Genomic DNA, 22,810 nt, shown 5'->3' on the forward strand with positions numbered 1-22,810 from the left:
GCTCAGGACATGTGTTTTAATATCAGTTATATTCCTATACTTTGTTGATAATAGTAAATCAACGACTAATGACATTTGCATGATGTTTCTCTCTCTCTCTCTCTCTCTCTCTCTCTCTCTCTCTCTCTCTCTCTCTCTCTCTCCTGTATTTAAAAAACCCTGGGCGTCGTATTAACGGCATAGAGACGAATAACAAATTGTTTTTAATGCTGCTGTTGCAACGGTGCAAGCTATGCAACTTTAAAGTTGTGTTCCAGTAAACGGTAAAAATGTTCGTATCTGAACATATGCTTACCGGTCACCGGGTGTATCCAATCCACTGCCAAAATGGGTATCAGCTAATTTGCTAACGGAGAAGATAAGACCATTGTTAATACGACACCGCACTGGACTCATTAAGAAACCGCATCTTGCAAAGATTTGTGAGTGCATTAAGTAGCATAACGGTAATATCGAGGGGAATTATTATTTGCAGGAAGGATCGTTTTTATACTACGTAACTTATAACATGCACGGTCACGATTTTAATGGTAGTTTTATCTCCGAAACGAGTGCAGAGATACAAGCGACTCGGCAGGATTAAAAGTACCAGAGATAAGAGAATTTATCAAGAAACTGCTTTCTTGTTTGGTTGCCTCTCTCCCCTCTCTCTTCACGGGTACACGGAATTTGGTCGACATTATATTTCACGTTTCGTATCATCCTCATTTTTGTTAATTTAAATTTTTCATCGATCAAAGATAGACATAAGTGTTTGTGAATGCAGCATTTTATTATCACAAATCTTTTTAATTATGGCAAAGATGTTAGTTGCAAAAAGGCAAAATTTTCTCCCTCCACCAGATCAATGGTGGAGACATGACGTCACACGCTAGTATTGTATCAGACGTTGTGGCGGAAGGTCGACCCGTTGACGCTGTTAACGGTTTTCTAAGCAGCTTTTACTATCCCGACGAAATTACTGGCGTTACTTTTGTGCTGTAAGTACTGAAGCTTCGTGTAGTGGCACACACCGGAATAGAAACAGTAGCGTAACGTTTAGACGCAGTTTTCGTCCATGTTTTGTTGCTTAGGCTACCCTGCAGCCTAAGAGGAACCAGCGGCAGACGTGCCTAACGTAAATAAATACAAATATTAAAATCACGATCACTTCCTTCGTACGGCATTTGGTGCGGCATATATTCTCTGAAGGTAAGGGGATTTATCCGTAAAATGTTTAGAATTTCATGTTGTGGAGATGGTGTCATAATTTAACCTAGGCATAGTGTTTGTAAGTGTATGTATGTCCTAGACCTAGCTCGGATATTTTAATAGGCCTTATATTACAGACGAGATTTTGGATACTTTTTACTTCCGTAAATTATTAGTATTAATCCAGGTTCATTGGATACAGACGGCCCTCGGAAACAAAAACATTTAGGCCTAGCGTATGTTTACTGCCCGGTCTAGGCCTATCGTACATGTAACCGCCTAGGCCTATTACAGTACTAAATCGTTAGTTGATTCATTTAGATTTCCATGTCTAGATATTTCTTTGTTTGATATTGATTGGTTGGTATGCCCAAGAAATGTTTTGAGTGCCCTTTATTTCCATTTTAATGTTTGATTGCCCTTTATTACCTTTTTAAGGTTGTTGCCAAAAATTCTTGCATCTTTTTTTTTTCTTGTGAAGACTATTGCAGCTGTTTACGTTATCCTGTTGTTTTGATTCATGGTTGACCTTGTGTGGACACGGCGCGTCGGCGCCGTCCAGTGATCTTTCGGCCACGTGTTTATGTGTTCCGGGTCGCTGGCGATGTACACTTGACCCCTCTCTCTCTCTCTCTCTCTCTCTCTCTCTCTCTCTCTCTCTCTCTCTCTCTCTCTCTCCGTCTCAAGACTTATGTTAAGTGCCTTGTGCCTCTGCTAAGCGATGTATCTGGGAAGGCTGCGGTCTTAAGTGAATTAATCATATACACAACAACTGCATTATGACTCAAGGTCACGGGGGCCCCTTTCCGAAGGTCCCAGACTGCGTAGTCATACTAGCAAGTTGCGTATACCACAAGGTCTTTAACTCTAATGAATTTGAGAATACCGCATGGTTAGTAGCCGTAGTTTATATAATCGGTAACAGCTCAGACTAGGCTAGTTCGTGCTCTGCACAATTGTAGACTTGTCAGTTAGCTAGATAATTTACTGAAGAAGTTTGGTTTGATTGTAAAATTTATGGTTATGCCGTCTACCTGTGTAGATGTCCTACACATTCTATTTTGTACTTAAGAATTTAGCTTATACAGTAGATATTGATTTGTCAAAGAATTGTAACTGCTTGAAAGATATAACATTTTTAATTGCAAGATAGCTATGCCAATCGTCTGAATGATAGTTTTTTTTAGAGTAAATAGAAAAATGGAGGTATGGTCCCATCCGAGAGTTTGAAGTTATTTCGCCCTTAAACTGTAAAAGGATGGAAAAGGTCATCATTCTTTAGTGATAAAAAAAATAGAAATAGAGTGCAGAATACTGCAGTTACCCAGTGCCGACAAAAATACCAAAGCAAAAGAAGCCGGCAAATTTATATGTAAAATACATGGACCTGCGCTGCGCAGTTCAAGCTGAGGTCAGTGAGGATACAGCTTGTCCTGTAAAATCTTTACATTTTCAGATGTTTAACCCAGCAGTTGATTGCACTGAGTAAGATATTGCTTGTTTTAGGATATAACTATAGTATAAAACAGAGGATTGCAATGTTGGCGCGTAAAAGATGTCCCTAGAGTGTTGGTAATAATTATCATCATCCGTGTTTATTTTTGGAAGTGGTTGTTTGGTTCATCTCCACTTGTTTATCAGTTAATGTTTATCGTTTTCATTAGTTATTGTCCTCCTGTCATAACTTTGTTAGAAGATATCTTTATTCTTAATGCCTTGATTTCAACATTTTTGCAGTTTTAACAGCAACTTATCGAATGAAAAGTGGAAAAAAGTTGGTGATTGTGAACCATGAACGGATTTGCTAATAAATTGTGATTATATAACTAAAAAAACTCTAGATATACTTCGGAGAGACTAAGGATGCGGTGAAACAATTATAGACGGTATCTTGATGAGGGAGCAGATAAAACTTTTATCAAATTCAGTGTAAAACTCGAAAAAATTTGTCACTGGTAATTAGCCCACCCCCAAGAGAGGCCAAAGTGAAATAGCAATGAAGATGTTCTGTGTTTAGTAAGGAAATGTCCAGTTACTAGAAAGGAAAATGGGGAAAATAGACGTGAGTACCAAACGAAAGAGCGTAGAAACTTTAATGATATCCGTTTTAGAAGTATATAATATTGGGCTCTTGAGGTAAACACATGGGGTCATTGTAACGCTGCCTTTTCGCCCTGCATTGAATGTTAAAGAATTGCCTGGGACATGACTTGAATTATTGCAGTTGATTTATATGTTTTTTAATGGTCTAGTGTCATAAACTGACGACACAAAAGCAGGGGTCACTGACTGAAAAAACGCGGCTTACAAAAATCCTTGTGTAAAGAATATGTCGATGATGAAAGACAAAGGTTTTTGGAAAGTGATTGGTGTCTTTGGTGTAATATAGATTAGAATTAAGTCAGAAATATTGTTCAAACAGGAAATTAAACATTTTGAGAAATATTCGTGAAAATGCCTTATTTACTCAACAGAATTTTTTGCAGCCATTGTTGTGATGCTGTTTTAAGTCTGATCCATAAATCGAGAAAGAATTTTACCATCGATTAAGTGAATATTTTGTAGTGAGGTTTGACGATACAGAATGTAGACCTTGGACGGTGTGTAACATAGGCCTATTACAGTGCTCCATTATTTGTCGTGACGAAAGTGATATCGAATCTGCTTGACTGTGTGTAGCTACGGAAACTTAGAATGTCAAGATTCAGGACGACTTATCGAAGGCAGTCCGATTGTATCGATTATGTTAATTTTTTTAAAACCATGGTTAATATTTATAATGAAAGAATGCTTTTGTATTCCTATTCCGGGTAATCATGTTGGTCATGAGTTTTTTTTTTGGGGGAAATTTAGCTCCGTCAACAAATTATTCAAGACTCATGTTTTGAGTTTTGAAAAACTGATTATTTTGAATTGTAGTGATCTCACTAAAATGGGACAGTGATTTTGAAGGAAGAGAAATGCAGAAACAACGCTCAAATACTGTAATGATGTAATCTTAATTTCAAACACCGATGTTGAGGGTAAATCGATAGAACGTGCGAAGTCAGTGTGACAAAATGCCAATAGGAAGAGGTGGATCAAAGAGTGCTGACCAAGCACTTTTGTGTATAATACGCAATTATAAACAACACAGGTCACTGTCGATCAGTCATTCTGATGAAGGCTCAAAATAACTGTCGATAGGATATAAAAACGTCTCTAGTGGATGTTTACGCGGTATTAGCCTAGTAGTAACAAAGACAACATTTAATTACATTGCTTGTATCGTTGGTGTGTACATAGTCAAGTGTATCGACATGGCATTCGATGTTTTCTAGAACTCTAGATTGTTGTGTAGCTTTTGTTATTGAAGCATGCGTGATTACTCCATAATTTTAAGGTGGTGTTTCTGCAGTTGCGAAAACTAGGGACATTTCATTCTAGGCTTTTTGGGGAATGGGACTGTTTGGAAGTTTATTGAGACGCGAATCTCAAGCCTCCAGTTTGGTGTTGCTCAAGCCCAAGACCATTGGTCAGGGTTATGCCATAGGCGGTAGAAGTCGGTTGTATATCACAGCCTGGCATCCATGTCAATCTGTCAGTCAGCTGCACTTGCTTGCGCTATGCATTATATGATAATGGTGTGTGAATAAAATTTCTTTTAGTAAATATCTTACATATACAGAAATCAGAAAAGAAAGGCCTAACAAAAGGAGTGCCCCAAGGCAGCGTCCTGGGTCCCCTGTTATTTAGCATTTACACAATAGAACTATGTAGAATTCTAAATAAGAACAAGGTTTAGTATAAATTGTATGCTAATGATACCCAGTTCTATTTTCCTGTCGAAACGGTAGAAGACACCATTAGTAAAATTGATGCAATAATGAAAGATATAAAAAATTGGATGTCAGCGAAGAAATTGAAACTTAATGAAGACAAAACTGAGTGTATGCTATTTGGATTTGACAGTGCACTACGAAAATATGAACACTTCAAAAGAATAACTGTTGGATCGTCAACAATAAACACTGTAGCAGCAATGAGGAACTTACGAGTATTTATTGATAATAAATTATCGATGAAGAACCATATATTTTATACTATAAAAACCTGTAACAATCTTATTAGAAACATTGCATTTATTAGAAAATACCTAAACGAAGATACTCAGAAAACAGCAGTTTGCAACCGAATACTTTCGAGGCTTAACTACTGCAACGTTATATACTACGGTCTCCTTAACTACCTACTAAGAAAATTGCAAGGAGCACAAAATAGAGCCGCCAGATTAATAGGACTAAGTTCCCGTGATAGAATAACCCCAGCACTAATTGAGCTACCTTGGCTCCCAGTAAAAGCAAGAGTAGAATATAAAATACTTCTTACAGTCTTTAAAGCATTAAAATATGGTGAACCATCATATCTGAGAAACTGCTTAAGCTTCTTTAGACCTGAAATGAATATCGTAATCAGATATGCAAGTGAAACATATAGGCTATTTGAACCTAGAACAAATTGTAAGTCAGGCGAGAGAGCATTTGTACATTGCTCACCAAGACTATACAACAAAATACCGCCCGAAGTGAAGATCATAAAGAAGAAAGTAAATTAAAAAAAAAAAACTAAAGACACTCCTATTCTGCAGGAGCTATGATACTGACGAGAAAACACTAAAAGACAATTACAAAATATAAGAAGCACCTTATTTTGAAAACGTACCAGGGCCCGCCAGAGAGGGAATCATCCCTGTGAAGGGCTGTACATAAAACCAAAGAAAGTGAAGGTTGCGCTGCAAAATGTCCCGGGTTTCACCATCAGTTTTTTTGGAAAGTAGATGCTCTGTTAAAATCAGTTTCAGAATTAAATTGCCTGGGTTGTGTACGGGTAAGGCTGGAAGGCTGCCTTAAGGGTACCTGGTGTAGGCCTATGTCAGACCGAATTCAAGGTGTGGTCTACGTAGGCTAACGAGATAGCAACTGTTGGCTCCCTCTCTCTGTTTAGTCCCTGTCCCAGGTTCGATTCAGTACCAGGACTTGTTTTGTTATATTATTTACTTTTCAAAGGTTGAATTGAAGACTACACTTACGTGAATGGTTCGGTGACTGAACTTAAAGCTTTAGTACTGTTTCAATGATGTGATCACGCCAATCGCCTGACAAATAGTTGAATGTATATACTGTATATATATATATATATATATATATATATATATATATATATATATATATATATATATATATATATATATATATATATATATATATATATATACACACACAGTATATATATGTGTGTGCGTGCGTGCGTGTGTGGGTGGTTGCAGAGAATGAACTTGCTAATCGTATGCCCTTGGTCGACTAACCACCCAGTGTATAATTCACAGGTAAACTTAAAAATGATTGATTAATCGGGAAATGGGCCCTAGATCAAACTCAAGGGGCCTGCAATGGCTATGTTGACCACTGAACCAGGGAGAATAATACATACATTTATATATATATATATATATATATATATATATATATATATATATATATATATATATATATATATATACACATATTTATTGTATGTACGTATGTATGTGTGTATATATATGCAGTGTTAAGAGAGAGAATAAGGACAGAATTGTAAACGCCTGGAACTCCTATGCAGGTAGGCTACGCCAGTGCAACACCACGATATACCCAAGGCCTCCTTTGGTGGTCGGATAAGGAGGCTGACCTAGTCAAGCTTCTTTGTGTAGCCCCTCTCCTGTCCCCCTCCTCCCCTCCCCCTCCTCAGCCCACGCAAATATCCTCCTGACAGCCTCCTCCTCCTTTAACTCAAGTTGCAAAAATTGCCATCGTCCAGCAGATTGCTTAATAAACGTGCGTGTTTTGAAGCCGATTCGATTTGCGAAGACAATATGATTGCCTGTGTAGTTGTCGAAGTGCATCTTCCTTGTGATACTCAGTTAATGTGAGGCCTGTGTTCACTCATTTGTCGTGACCTTGCGACAGCTGGGCACATGTGTAGCACGTGCACCCGATGTGATGGCAAGTTGCGTGTCTTTGTTGGGAGTCATATTAAATATTATTTTGTGTTGCTGTTTGTTTAGATTCATGCTTATGGGTGCGATTGCTAGATTAGTTGTTGTCACTCTTATCAATGGCAATTATTAGTTAAGCAGAAGTGAAAAGCAGTTGTTCAGGACCTGTGTTCTTTATTACTCTGTTTAGTCCCATGAGATTGTTTGCCAAGAGATCCTTCTTACCTCAGGTCAAAAGTTTCACGAACAAATAGTTTCTGAGAATCATGTTTTAATCATGGAACTATAGATGATCGTTTGTTAATATAGGGAAAGCAGCTCTGTGCAGCAAAGGAAATATTGAAGTAAAGAGTAAACTCTACAAGGAAATAGAGAAGTAAAGAGTAAACTGTACAAGGAAATAGAGAAGTAAAGAGTAAACTGTACAAGAGGAATATCAAAACAAAACAAATGCGATAAAGCGATGTAATGATGAAGTGAGACTCGTAACATTGCTCATTGAAAATGGATTCGCACCTAATTTGAACTTGTTCCAACGATTCAGTTATATGACTAAGAAATCACTCCATAACTTGAGCATTGCTGGAACAAAACCTCTAGAAAACTTGATGATATTGAACCTCAAAAGAAAAGGCAAAGCAGTTATAATTAAATGCAAGTCTAGCACTACACATTGTATCACATAGCATAGGAACTTCATCTTGCAAAGGATGATCAGAATTATGAAAAATTTTATGAAGTATGCGCTTTGAGTTAAACAAAAACAACAGTGCAAGAAATTGATACAGAGATCTAGAATAAGAAGTTTATTGGAAGTCTAGTTTTTATCCAACAATTTAAGATATTGAAAACACTGCAGATTTTAAAAAATTATATTTTCCTCGGGATAGACAGGATAGATGTAAAAGTGCTATTTAAGGGCAAAAAAAAAAAAATGGCTATTCACCTTTGAAAAAACTTAGCTTTTTAACATAAAAGAATGAATGGGTTGTCAATTGGCTTCTGTGTTGCCTTTTTTGTTACCTCCGCATAAGGTGGTTTTATTGTTCACTAACCCATGACGATGTAGTGTCACTTAATGTGCTTACTTCCGCGTCGTTGACTTCCAAGAGGTTCAGTTTGGTACCCCCGCCTGACAGCCAGACCGCTCAAGAACCGTGGCACGGTCTGGGACCAACCACCAAATTCAGATAGGGCTCTGACTGACTGGAGAATAGTGAGCTGTAAATTAGTATTGTCAAGATATATTTCAGAACAGTGTAACATAGTGCAACTGCGAAGATTTCCCCCTGCTACACCTTTCAGACCTTGTTCACCGCCAATTTCCTTTTTAGCGCTGAATGACCTCATAGGTCCCAGTGCTTGGTCTTTGTCCTAAATTCTATATTCTGTTCTATATATAGAACTGTTAAACACGCATGTATCTTTGACACCTGACCTTGTCACTCCCCTCAAACAAGGAAGCAAGCCTGTGGGACACATCCCATTCCAAACTGCATAACACTATCCTGTAGGTAAAAAGGAAGGTCATGACGTCGGATAATAGAATAACCAGTGACCCTAAAAACGTTTGTGAATGATTGCCAGCTGAGAGGGATCCGTTTATCTTTGTTGACTAACTCCCTTCATTGCGTGTGGCGCCCATAGGTGGCCTGTGTTGAACACATTATGCAAGGATTATTACGGCCATTCGTCTCAATTTACATATCTGGCTTTGGCCGGGCTGTTGGAACCATTTTCCACGGGCTGTCACAGGTGTTTGTGCTAGTTTAGTAGTTTGGTTAATGCACTAGTTGAGGATCGTGTTCAGCCTTTTATTGTTCGTTTGATTGTATTTTTGCCTTTGAAAATCGTGGAAAATTTCCAGGCAGCTTGCCTCCTAGTGTTGTTCACTCGATCTGATTTTTGCTTTTGAAAATCATGGAAAATTCCAGGCAGCTTTCCTCCTTTTATTGTTCATTTGATTTGATTTTTGCTTTTGAAAATCATGGAAAATTCCAGGCAGCTTTCCTCCTTTTATTGTTAATTTGATTTGATTTTTGCTTTTGAAAATCATGGAAAAATTCCAGGCAGCTTGCCTCCTTGTATTGCTCATCCGATCTGATTTTTACTTTTGAAGATCATGGAGAAATTCCAGTCGGCCCTGCCTCCTTTCATTGTTCATTTCATTGTTTTTAAAGCAAATCATTTTGGCCATAAAAATGCATGATAAAGTCACGTCAGCTTTATCACATTAACCAGACATCTTTAATAATCGACACTTTTGTCGATGTGCTGATTATCTGTAGTAAACAGTAAACAAGATTTTTCCTCTGAAGAGATAACAGGATAACGGAGTCCCTTAAGAGATACGGATAGCTATGTTTTTTTTTATGTGATCCTTCTTTCTTATCTGTTATGATGTTGTATACTGTTTTCATTGGTTATGAAGCTCCACTCGGGTTGTCTATTCAGGGTACTACTTGTTTTTATTTAGACATAATGCCGACTCTCTATTTGCTGTTACTTGAATATTCTTTACTGACTTGCATCTAGCAGTTAACTGAGAAACTCTCTCTCTCTCTCTCTCTCTCTCTCTCTCTCTCTCTCTCTCTCTCTCTCTCTCTCTCAAGATGTGGAACTAGTAACCTGAACCTTTTAGGCAGCCTTGGTTTTTATTTTGTCTCATCACTCAGAAACTGCTTTGGGCATTACACGGGAGATGATCCTCTTGACATAAGGCCAATGACACCACTTCCGTGGCCTTGTGCACTCCGATTTGCATTCCTTCAGTCACTCTCTGGAGACAGCCAACACTAGAATCGATCAATCCTTCAGGTCCTTCTCTTGTAGTATTTTGAACTTCTTGTGTGTTTCGTGAATCACTCGGTTTGGTTTTCACAATTTTATTTGCCACGATCAGTTTTATTTCTGTAAACATATTCGCGTTTCTGAACTATTTCAGAATAAATATATGACGCTTGGCTCATTAACTTTCATTGGAATGATATGTATTTTTGTTGAGTTTGCCTTTGTGATTTTTTTTTTTTTTTTTTTTTGCCACCTTCAAGGTTGCAGGGAAGCTTCAGAAAAATGGTCAAAAATGTTCAGAGCCGTGGGGTGGTTTTGTGAATACATAGAGCCGTTTTTGGGTACAGGAATTCAGCTCTCGGATGCCACGTGACCTGCTGATGATCTCTGCTCTGATGCTTCATTTTCACAACAAAAACATCAGGGATTACTATTTACATTTTTATTTATATGTTAACGTAGATGAGCGTAATTTGGATTTCATCTGTGGAAAAGGACACCCTGTTTTAATATCCTAATCGTCCCGACCTGAGTGTAAGCAGGAAGAAAAACAGTACACACAAAAGTCGTTGTTCGGCTCAGAACATTTTTGACCATTTTTCTGAAGCTTCCCTGTAACCTTGAAGGTGGCCCCCCCCAAAAATAAATCATAAAGGCAAACCCAACAAAAATACACTTCACTCCAGATCTAAATGCTGTAGTGAAGGTTTTGCTCCCAAGATGCGAAGGACTAGTTTGAGCCAAATAGAAGCGGTTTCAGCGTGCATTATTATGCATGCAAGGTCTCCTGGACGTGCCTGGCTGGCCTTTCGGTGACTCGCTCGGGCTCTTGGCAGTGGCGGCGACTCCCGAAAACATGAATAGGCTTTGCTGGTTGTTCTGGCTTTACATATTTTCTGGCCCATCACGTATAATTATTCATCACCTTTTCCTGTCACCTGTGTCTCTTTGCAGGCTGATTTCCCTTTGGAGCCCTCTTGGGTTTATAGTCTGTTAACCGGCCAATGAAGAATTAGAGGAATTCATTTTTGGTGGTTCTGATTCCACAATAAGCTGTAGGTCCCGTTGCTAGGTAACCAGTTGGTTCTTAGCCACGTCAAATAAATCTAATCCTTCGGGCCAGCCCTAGGAGAGCTGTTAGTCAGCTCAGTGGTCTGGTTAAACTAAGGTATACTTAACTCAGTCCATAAGGATTTTCAGCTGAAGATTTAAAGCACAAGAAACATACAGGGAACCATCATGATTATTTCAGAAATTAATCTTTGTTTCCTCTTGTGCATGGCGCTCTCCGTGCTGTTTGTCAGTACTTTGAAGGAAGTTCTGTTTATATATTTATAGCATTTTTGGTATTTTCTGAATCGTGCAAATTTTGGCTGTTTTTGATATGGGTCTGATTGTAACATGTATCTTAGGTCATTGTCAAAACGTTAAAGAAACTTCCAACTCCCAGATTCACCAGTCATTAAGAGAAATTCAAATTTTCATAGTTCGTTCAACACGATAATCAGAAGGCTACTTACATGAAAGCCTTAGTAAGATACATGAAAATATAGATAGCTTTTCTGTACGAAGCATTTGTAAAATATTCTAAGCCCTGATATGTATGAATGCGAAATTGACATGCCAGTCTGGTAACATTCTCTCTCTCTCTCTCTCTCTCTCTCTCTCTCTCTCTCTCTCTCTCTCTCTCTCTCTCTCTCTCTCTCTCTCGTCGGGTATTTGGGTGGTGCCCGGTAACCTTGATCATAAAAAAAAGTTTTTCTTTATTTTTTCGTGCATGCATCTAATAGCAAAATGGAAAAAATATTTTAATATTATTCCTTATTTGCAGTTGGCGTGTAGACGATAAATGGCCCCAGGACGTCGCCAACTGGAGGATCTTTTGAAGTCTGGTGGTAAGTACAAGTGATGTTGTCCTCGGCAATAATAATGATTATTATGGTAATAATAATAATAATGGTAATAATAATGATAATCTATTACATCCTGAAGATATTATTTAATTTAAGCGAAAATGATACTCTGTTCATGAGGAGAACTACTCCTCCTCCTCCTGGTTTTATTTTGAGGCTTCATTCGGTGCGTCATTGGTTACTTGCTTAAATTTTTTAGCTCTAGATGAATCTTTTATCTAAAGCGCCTGCGTATTTCGACGGGAAGCACATTTCGTTTGTTTTAAAGCGGAATCATTGTTGAGTAGTTTAGCTCACTATGTATAAAAATACTATAATGATACCAGTTGAGTAGGGGTCTTATGTGTTTAAGTAATAGTTGTGATATAAAAATGATAGTGGGCTTATGTCAGTGCTATTCATCATAGCCTATGTGAAAACACGTCCTGGCAAGACGTTGTTATTATTATTATTATTATTATTATTATTATTATTATTATTATTATTATTATTATTATTATTATTATTATTCTCCCAAATGGCTGCTAGCGACGAACTTGAATAATTTTCTTTATTTATCTGGTCTTGTCAAAGTGCTAATATTTTTTTCAGTATGTGATAGCGTGATGTTCATGTCTCTTGCTCGCTCATTAGTATGCGTGTTCCGTAAAGCCTCGTTTGAATCCTGCATAATTCAAAAGTCATAAATACGAGGATTTCAACAAGGTCTTTCCTTAGACCTTTGAATAAACCCATTGTAATTCTTGCTCGTATGTGGTGAGAGATTTGTCCTTCAGACCGAGGGAGATATCTCTCAAACTTTGGTCCAAGCGGAGCCTCTTCAATCCGGCATTATCTCGAGTATCTATTCAGAATGTATTTGCGGAGCAAAGAGACAGCGGCCGCCTCCGCCACTCTCATCAGCTTGGTCGTTGGCTTGCTTGTGTTTCTTGACCTTATAAAGGAAGCCGGTATATGTTGGCTTTTATATATATGTATATATATATATATATATATATATATATATATATATATATATATATATATATATATATATATATATATATATATATATATTATGTATATATTATAATAAAAAGTTGCCCATAAAACAGAGTATGTTATACAGCGTTATATTTATGGAACTATGAGGGGAAACAGTAGTTTCAGAAATATAACACTGTAAAAGCTACCCTGTTTTGTGTTTTATGGGCAACCTTATCGAAAATGGAATTCTGCTATAACTGGCGATATTTTATATATATAATATATGTGTGTATATATATATATATATATATATATATATATATATATATATATATATATATATATATATATATATGTGTGTGTGTGTGTGTGTGTGTGTGTGTGTGTGTGTGTGTGTGTAGTCTAAAACAGCAGTCAATTTTAATTAGCCAGACATTAACTAATATTTGTCAATAATTTGAGCAGCTTAGCTAACTATATTTCAGTAGTCTTAATTCACTAGGTAATGATAACTCATTAGAAATACATTTTAAAATTTGCGCAATCTGCTAATTTTGCAAGAGATCAAGGTAAGATATTGAAATGCAATTAAAACTGACTCCATGCCATCTTAGTGGAGGACCCTTGTTTACGTGCGAGTGAGCTATGCCAGACCTGGCCAGTTTAAGATGTTTTCCTCTTTTTTTTTCCCCCCCAGTAGAGGAATCTGTAATGCCTGTGGTACCGAAAATTTCAGATGTGGTTTGTCGTCTTTAGCGTGGCTGTCACTGACCTTTGCATGAAGAACTGAAGGCTTGATGACCTTTAAATACTTTTCTTCATGTCGTGTGTTGCTATGTTGATTGCTCGCGCCGGGGCGCATGTGACAAGGTTAATGTGTAACAAAGATTTTGGGCTGACAAACTTTAAAAACGGAAAATCCGACCGATGGGGCAAGTGTGTGCCGATAAGAAAGTCTCTATAGATATGATAAAACATACGGTATAAGGTATTATTATTATTATTATTATTATTATTATTATTATTATTATTATTATTATTATTATTATTATTATTATTTTCTGCTGTCTCATTTTCTCCCAAATGGCTGCTGGCGACGAACTTGAATATTTTTTATTTTCCATTTATCCAACTTGGTCAAGTCCTAATATTTCAAAGAATATGATGGCATGATGTTTCTTGCTTATTACATTAGGTCTGTTCCATAATACACAGTTTGAATTCCTGTTGTTTTCGAGACCAGGCAGGGATTGAATGGCTCGCATTTTATCTCAACTCCCTACAACGTGTATTTATTTATTTTTTCACCTTGAAAGTGAAGAGTACTTACAAATTTCGGATCCATTTATAGTTTAGAGAAATCGTAGACCAGACATGCGTGCTCGCATCGATGATACGTTTCTGTTTTGTTTTTTCCTTGATATCCAAGTAGGTTTTTTTCTTCAATCGAGCCGTTACGTCATTGACAGATGCTGTGAATGTGCGCAGTTCCCGTCGACGCGTTTTATCAGCGTAATGAATTATGGAAGAGTGCCTCGTAAATGTCACTGAAGGAAAACGTGTGCAGTAAGGATGAACCAGATTGAAATTCCGATTGACTGATTAAATTATTACAAATGCACCATATTATGATAGTTATATGCTTACAAGTGTATCCATTCCGTCAAAACATCTGTAATAAGAGAAGGTCAGCATTGCAAATCTTGACCATAGAACGTTAAGTGCCATCTCGAAGCTCGTACCAAGGGACCTTTATTCTGCAGTGGCCACTCGTATGGGGGCTTGCCACAGGTACACATTGCCTGTTGTAACATAAGATGTATAAATGCTATTTTAACTTGTTTGAGATTATGGCTCAATGTTAAGGTTAATTTCGACTACCGAAATCTTTGGTACTCTGAGATGAAGTCGAGCTTGATACGGAAATCGCTGGTAGGTTTTGCTCTTCCAGCTGACACTAAATCACTAAACATCGAGGTATAGTGACCATTCGATTTCAGATATACCTCTCTCTCTCTCTCTCTCTCTCTCTCTCTCTCTCTCTCTCTCTCTCTCTCTCTCTCTCTCTCTCTCTCTCTTGAAGTTTACCATTGGTATCATAGAGTGCACGCCCAGTTTACATATTCATTCTGGTATTTTGTACTGAGGTGTGCACCAGCTGATCTGACAGGAATCTTAAATTTTTCGCGCAGTAACTCGAGCCGGTAAGAGAACATTCCCAAGTCTGAAGCAAAGGTAAAGAGACCCACCAGTCAGAGAATCCCAGGTGTTTGGAGAGTAAGTATGACGTGCAGTCATTCCCAGTTCAAAAGTATGAAGCAAGCTGGTAAGCCAGAAGAAAAATGGTATAGTTCAGCCCCTCATAAATTGGCAAACCTTCACTCTTAATGAAGGTGCTCACATTACGGGGGGATTGGCCGCAGTACCCGGTATGTGGCCATTTGATTATTTTGTACTCTATACGTGCATCTAGATTATCGAAGCCTTATTCTCTCCTATGGTGGTTTTGTGCGTTTGTAATTCATTGATGATTATATACAGAGGTCAGTAATACTTAGAGATAATTAGGAGACTTAACTACGCGTTGTGGTACTGATCAGTGCAGAAAAAAAGATTCTGGAGGAATTAGGTTTCGTAGGGGTCTGACCAAAACGGAACATAATAATAATAATAATAATAATAATAATAATAATAATAATAATAATAATGAATACAAAGAACAGTTGTGTTCTTCAAAAGTGGGGATAAATTATACCTTTCTCTTCTGTATTAAGTTTTGATACTTTGTTGCCAATAATTCTCAAGGACTGCTGTTTTTTTTTCTATCGCGGAATGCAGTGCTGTAAAGTCAATATTGCCTTGGAGTAATAATAACCTGTCCCGGTCATATATCAGCGAGGGTACGGTTTCTGTAAGTCGATTAGGGTATCCTGGATGCCATATAAACATACCCCTTGCTTAAACCTCTGTCTTTATTAAATAAAACATAAGTATATATTGAATATGACAAACAGCAACAGTAATAGTAGTATGGAAGTAATCCGTGATCAAGGGAAATTTCCTTTCAGGTAAAATGACTTTATCAATTTTAAAGGCACTGTTATTTAATTTAAATAACAATATTTAATTATTTAAATATTAATATTTATTAATTTGAATGACATTAATGTATTTTATAATGCTCTAAACTTCCTTCCTTTCTTGGGGCTTGTTTTTCAATCCCCGTGGAAGAAATAAAGGAAATTCAGAAGAATTATAAAGATATAAAAGAAGTCAGTGCCAATCTATAATAATAATAATAATAATAATAATAATAATAATAATAATAATAATAATACTGTCTTCAGGATTACAACACAGTAATAATAATGATAATATTGCCTTCAGGATTCCAATACTTTTCTGATTATCCGAGGAACCTTGAAAGGTTCAATGCTGGCCACAGCAAGGATAATAATCAAGGAGTGTAGGAATCTTAAATGGAAAGAAAAAAAATAATAATAAGGGTAGCGGGGATTAGAGCCTCAGGAGGAAGGTTGTGAGAAAATAATATAACATGTTTATGATCTTGTTTGCCTGGTTTTGAACCGTAATCTCTTTAATAAGAGAAGAATGGCTATTCCCAGACTTCTGTTTTCTTGTTACATTTTGAATATTCTTTACATTAATATTAAAATTTATTTTTAAATGCTCATTTACATACTTCAAATACACACGAAGCTGAACATCAATATGAAGTGGAATTTCCATGAGAGAAACCGAGGCCAGTCACAAATACCTCAACATGTTTATCAACTTCGACGTCCTTATTTGATGTCTCGTTTTGCGAATCTTCTGGCTGCCTGACCGCGTTCTCTCCACCGTAGGGGGCTAGTGGCGTTAGTGCGCCTCATGCGCTGCACCGTAGGCATTACTTCAGGTTCTTTGCAGCGTGCCTTCGGGCCTAGCTGTAACCCCTTTCGTTCCTTTTGTAGTACCTCCCCTCATATTCTCTTTCTTTCCACCCTCTCCTAACAGTTGATTCATAGTGCAACTGCGAAGTTTTCCTCCTGTTACACCTTTCAAACCTTTTACTGTCAATTTCCGTTTCATCGCTGAATGACCTCATAGGTCCCAGTGCTTGGCCTTTGGCCTAAATTCTATATTCACTTCACTGCCCGCGTTCTCCCAGTCCTCTTGTGCAACGTAATTTAAAGCTTTTACGAGATCCTTCAACAAAAACCATTTTGAAGGTTTTCTTTGCTAAATGCGTTAACAGGCGTTATCTCTCCCCTTTAGACAAATCAAGCGAAGAGTCCTTGCAGACAGTTTGTTTGACTCAGCTGGATGCAACATTGCGTTATAGTAATCAGCGGTGGGTTCTCATTATTGTTTCCCTAAGTTGGAATGTTTATCAACACTAAATTAACTGTGACTTTTATGTGGAGATGAACCTGAATACGGCCTTGTTTTTGCACGATTAACTGGGTGGCGGGGACCACAGTGTTGTGGGATTTTTTTTTTTCTTTTCATCTTTTCGATGTCTGAAACACTTACCATAAGGAAACATCACGGACATTCTTTTAAGAATTAAAGAGACTGCTTAGTTAGCAATCTTGTGAAAGCGTTAGATTCTGATCCTGTATTTACCAAGGTCTAGACCTTGTTATTTATAATCCTAGAATGGAATATTGGCAAGTAATCTGGCACGTGTGATTTCTCCGTCGACCCCACACAAGTGTCCACTTCAGATTTGTTTACTCAAAATTTATATTGATGGATTACTGTTCACACTGAGGGTTGATAAGTTCATGTTGATGGAACACATCTCACACTGAGGGTTGTAAAGGTTACATTGCTAGACTGGAATTCACACTGATGGATTATCAAGGTAACATGAAGTATGAGAGTCCACGTTGATCAATTGGCAAGGTCACACTGACCCATGCCATGATATTTTGCAGTAATGGATTTGAAGCTCCCATCGATGGATAAAAGTTCTAGTGATTCTCAAGGTCACACCGATGGATTGTCAAGGTCACGGAGGTCGATGACGTTGAGTGATTGATTGATTCCTTCTGCTATTAAAGGAAAAAATATGGTCAAGATTTATAAGCCGGCTGTATAAGGCTTCCTAATGATGGTAACCCGTGAACGGTCTTCCATATCTTTTATTATTATTATTATTATTATTATTATTATTATTATTATTTCTCGTTCTGTAGGTCTGTATTTCCTGTTATCTTCTGTAACATCTATGAAATGAATACCGTATTCTTTGGAAGCTTGAATTGAAATTCAGTGGCCCTGTAGGCTTCCTACGTATGAATAGGGTTTATCTTCTGAATAATAATAATAATAACAATAATAATAACAACAACAACAACTTTCCCCTAAGTATCAGTCAGTCGCATTCATGTCAAGAAAAAAAAATTTGAGAAATAAATAATGAAAGCCACCACAGTTAATGTACCCACACTCTCACCCATTACCACTACTGTTATTGGTAAGATATTTTTGTTATTTGGTGATAGCATAGTAGCAGCGTTTGCACTGTAATGTACTTGCGGTGCACTTGAGAGTGGGCTAGGTAATCACGCTAATGCGACTGTGTGACTCTAATACGGTATCACACTATTGACTCTTGTATCACACTAATTTGGATGATTTTGACATTTAGAAACATTAGGGATAATTTTTTTAGGTTCTTTTTATTAATAAATTTCCATTTTGTCTCGTTCTCAGAAGCATGCTATGTATATATACAGATTTGCGTTTTTTTAGCAGTATTAATTATTAAACTACCTATTGGAAGGTTTATTAATGTATATAGTTTATTAATGTATATATTGTATTAATGTTTTATTTACAGTTTTCTTTTATGAAGGGTAATTTCGTTAGTTCGGGACCTTCCAACATTCTGTAATAAATTTCTCTTCAGTTTCATCGTATGTCAGATTTTCTGCTTTTGAAAACAGCGATGCAGTGACCAAGTATAATTTCATCCATGTTTTCTTTCTCTTAAACACCTGAAATCAAAGCTGAATCCGTTCTTTTTTTCACAATTGCCCGAACATCAGGGATGTGGAAGTTACATACATAGGGACTGTTGCTATAAATCTAATTGGCGTTGGGTTTGAGAATACTATGTCTAATTATGTAGCCTTATCATAGAGTTGTCTTGTGGATTAAAAGGTTTCGTTGTTCAGACAAGGATTATATATATATATATAAGAAGGCCCATAAACACTATTTGAACGTTGCAACCATATATTTCGAGCACTTCCTTCGAAATATATGGGTGCAACGTTCAAATAGTGTTTATGGGCCTTCTTATATTCATATTACACTGTGGTATTGCAGTAAAAGACATTCATATATATATATATATATATATATATATATATATATATATATATATATATATATATATATATATATATATATATATATATATATATATATATATATATATATATCTGTGTGTGTGTGTGTGTGGTATATATGCAGGTATTCTCCCAAGGAATCGCTGTAGCTTATTTATAGCTTTAACCCTTTTTTCCTGACGGCTGTAGCACTCCCTCAATAGGTGCGTCATTCTTTCCGTCTGTCTGTCTGGATTCTTTAATATTATGATCATCATGAATGGCACAGGGGAGCGTGTTTGTCTCGAGTATTTCCTGTAAGACCGTCCAACCTCCTACAAAGGTTTCATATAGGGATGACGCAGCATTGTCGCGCGAGTTTTCTCGTTAATCGTAAAAAAAAAAAAAAATCACAAGTCATGGCTTATCGAAACGCAGTTTGAATGTGTTGGAGTTTTAATTTTAAAATTTTGTTATGACTGCCTTGAGGTTCATTGAAATCTTGTTACGAGGTGTTAAAGATTTTTAAGCGTGATTGTGATTATTATAAGATTTTTAGATCATGAGGCTTTCTTAATTAATTTTACATCCTGAGACTCGGTTAATTTTGTATCTTGAGACTTGGTCAATATTATATCTTGAGACTCAGTTAATTTTATATCTTGAGACTCCTTCAGTTTTATATTTTGAGAGTCCATTTTATATCTTGAGACTCCATCAGTTTTATATTTTGAGACTCAATTTTATATCTTGAGACTCAATTAATTTTATATTGAGACTCAGTCAGTTGTATATCTTGAGACTCAATTAATTTTGTATCTTGAGACTTTCTCAGTGCATTTTATATCTTGAGACTTTTTCAAGGTGTTTCACGTATTGATTATACTAGACTTTTTTTCAGACATTATACATTTTAATTATACTTTCCTCAGACATTTTACTTCTGGATGAGATCTTATTCAGATATTTTGCTCCTTTATACCTGTGGCTTTTTACTCCATACTAATGTTGATGGTACATTTTACGGTTTATGTGTATTAATGCTACTTTTATTGCTTTTACATTTTGATGTTACTTTTTCCGGCTTTTGCGTCGTGCTACTACTTTTACGGGTGTGACGTCTGCATGCTCTTTTTTTTTTTTTTTTTTTTGCTACTTTTGCAAACTAATGCGATATATCTCATTGTGATCTTTTGAAGACCTTTTTTTTTTCTTTTTAGTACAACTGACTATTAACCTTTCATCATTCGCACATCATATATTTTCCATTTTCCTGTGACTTTTTTATCGCCATGTAATGGAAAATATATGTTGTATGAATGATGAAATGTTGATGAGATTGAATGGTATAACCTGTATAGAATTTTACATAGTATAGTAACAGTGGCATTAATGTGTAGCATTGGATCTACATTGATTGCCTCTTCGCAAATGGAGTGGGTGATAAAGCAAAGACCTCCATCTGTCCTTTGGTACATCGGAGCTTTTCAGTCGAGAAACATGCCAAGTGCCATTTTTAAAATATAATAAGTTAAATTAAAAAATACTTTGACCCAGGATGGCCCTTGGCATGTTTCTCGACTGATAGCCTCTCTGTAACTTATAGTAATTATTGATTACAATATTTGAACCAAAGTTGGCATATCTAATCATACCCAAGGAATGAATGCAGTTGCTTGGGCTTTTGATCCTTCTGCGTTGAGATTTGTAAGAAACGTCAGTTAAAGTTTTGGTGCTGCTGAGGAGAATCTCTCTCTCTCTCTCTCTCTCTCTCTCTCTCTCTCGTTCGTAAGGAACGAATTTATAAGGGTTTTATTGGAGAAATCTCTCTCTCTCTCTCTCTCTCTCTCTCTCTCTCTCTCTCTCTCTCTCTCTCTCTCTCTCTCTCTCACACACACACACACACACACACACACACACACACACACACTCCTATGTTTAGATTTGTAAGGAACGTCAATTGGATTTAGGGCTTTGCATAAGAATCTCTCTCTCTCTCTCTCTCTCTCTCTCTCTCTCTCTCTCTCAGAGCCCCCTGGTCGTAGAGTATTGGTGCCACGTGCACCAATGTATTGTTTAGTCACGGTGTTATGTAACGACGGGAGCGAAGCATCCTCCCCATCTTCCCCACTTGGCCGGCATCAGGCCGTGCCTCTCGGTTGCGTCATCCCCGATCGAAGGTCTTTAGGGTAAGGTTTGTTTTCGTGGGGATGACCTTGGTATTTGATTGTTTTATGTCCTGAAAGGGTTTATCTTTTAAAGGTGTTTACGGGGTGGTTTTTTTTTTTAGTGATCGTAGTCATCGCGATCCCAGTTTACGTAAAATTTATTTTTATGTCTTGTTTCATGTCTGGAAGAGATTTATCTTTTAAATGTGTTTACGTTGTTGTTAGTGACCATAGTCATTGCGATCCCAGTTTACGTAAGTCGGTCCATCAGAATTAAAATATTGTTTTTTCTGTTGTTTTAATTTTGTCTTGTTTTGTGTCTTGAAAGGGATTATCTTTTACAGGTGTTTACGGTGTGTTTTCTAGTGACCATAGTCATTGCGATCCCAGTTTACGTAAATCGGCCCATCAGAATTAATATATATATATATATATATATATATATATATATATATATATATATATATATATATATATATATATATATATATATATATATATATATGTATATATATATATATATATATATATATATATATATATATATATATATATATATATATATTAGTTTTATGTCTTGTTTTGTTTCCTGAAAGGGGTTATCTTTTAAAGGTGTGTTGCGTTGTGTTTTCTATTGATCGTAGTCATTGCGATCCCATTTTATGTAAATTGATCCATCAAAATTGAGATTCTTTTCAGTATTATGTCGTGATAAGAACGGAGATATCATGGTATTTCTTTATTACAAAATGTAGTTAATCTTTTATGGTCGAATATAATTGTAAAAGTTTCATAATGCTGTTATAGTGACCATAGTCATTGCGATCCCAGTTTACGTAAATTGGTCCACCAATCGTCAGATTTTTTTTTTTTTTTCTTTTACCTCGTAATAAAAACGGAGATATGTTGATATTCACTGATTATAAAAGTGGTTATTCTTTTATGCTTGAATATAATTGTAAAAGTTTCATAATGCTGCTTTATGTCAGTTTCTACCCTTACGAATGAAGAAAATTCCGCTGAATTTTGGGAGTGGTAAGGAATCATGTTTTCTCATGAATTATCGATGCTTTTATTAATTCTGAGGTTGTTTCAAGCGTAATATTGTATCAAAATAGTCTTATCATAATATCGCTATTGTTAAATCATTTTTTTAACTATGAAATGTTATTGAATTGAATATAGAATTTAGCCCCAAGGCCAAGCACTGGGACTATGAGGCCATTCAGCGCTGAAACGGAAATTGACAGTCAAAGGTTTGAAAGGTGTAACGGGTGGAAACTCTCGCAGTTGCACTAGGAATCAGCTGTTAGGAGAGGGTGCAAAGTAATATGGAAGAAAGAGAATATGAGAGGAGGCACAGTAAAAGAAACGAAAGGGGTTGCAGCTTTGGGCCGAAGGCACGCTTCAAAGAACCTTAAGTAA

General features: G+C 36.6%; 1 protein-coding gene across 4 annotated transcripts in view; it reads left to right on the top strand.

The window, feature by feature from the left end:
* Nucleotides 1-633: 633 nt before the first annotated feature.
* LOC136831504 (WD repeat and SOCS box-containing protein 1-like) overlaps nucleotides 634-22,810 on the top strand; it is a 108,994-nt gene continuing 86,817 nt past the window's right edge. The window contains exons 1-2 of one of the 4 annotated variants that reach the window (XM_067092032.1): nucleotides 634-1,191; nucleotides 11,826-11,889. In XM_067092032.1, coding sequence (XP_066948133.1) covers nucleotides 11,844-11,889 — 46 coding nt within the window. In that variant the 5' untranslated portion in view covers nucleotides 634-1,191; nucleotides 11,826-11,843. The remainder of the gene's footprint in view (nucleotides 1,192-11,825; nucleotides 11,890-22,810) is intronic. The other 3 variants (XM_067092027.1, XM_067092033.1, XM_067092028.1) reach the window with 3 other exon arrangements.

Source organism: Macrobrachium rosenbergii, chromosome 48 (genome assembly GCF_040412425.1).
Source record: "Macrobrachium rosenbergii isolate ZJJX-2024 chromosome 48, ASM4041242v1, whole genome shotgun sequence".
Lineage (NCBI taxonomy): Eukaryota > Metazoa > Arthropoda > Malacostraca > Decapoda > Palaemonidae > Macrobrachium > Macrobrachium rosenbergii.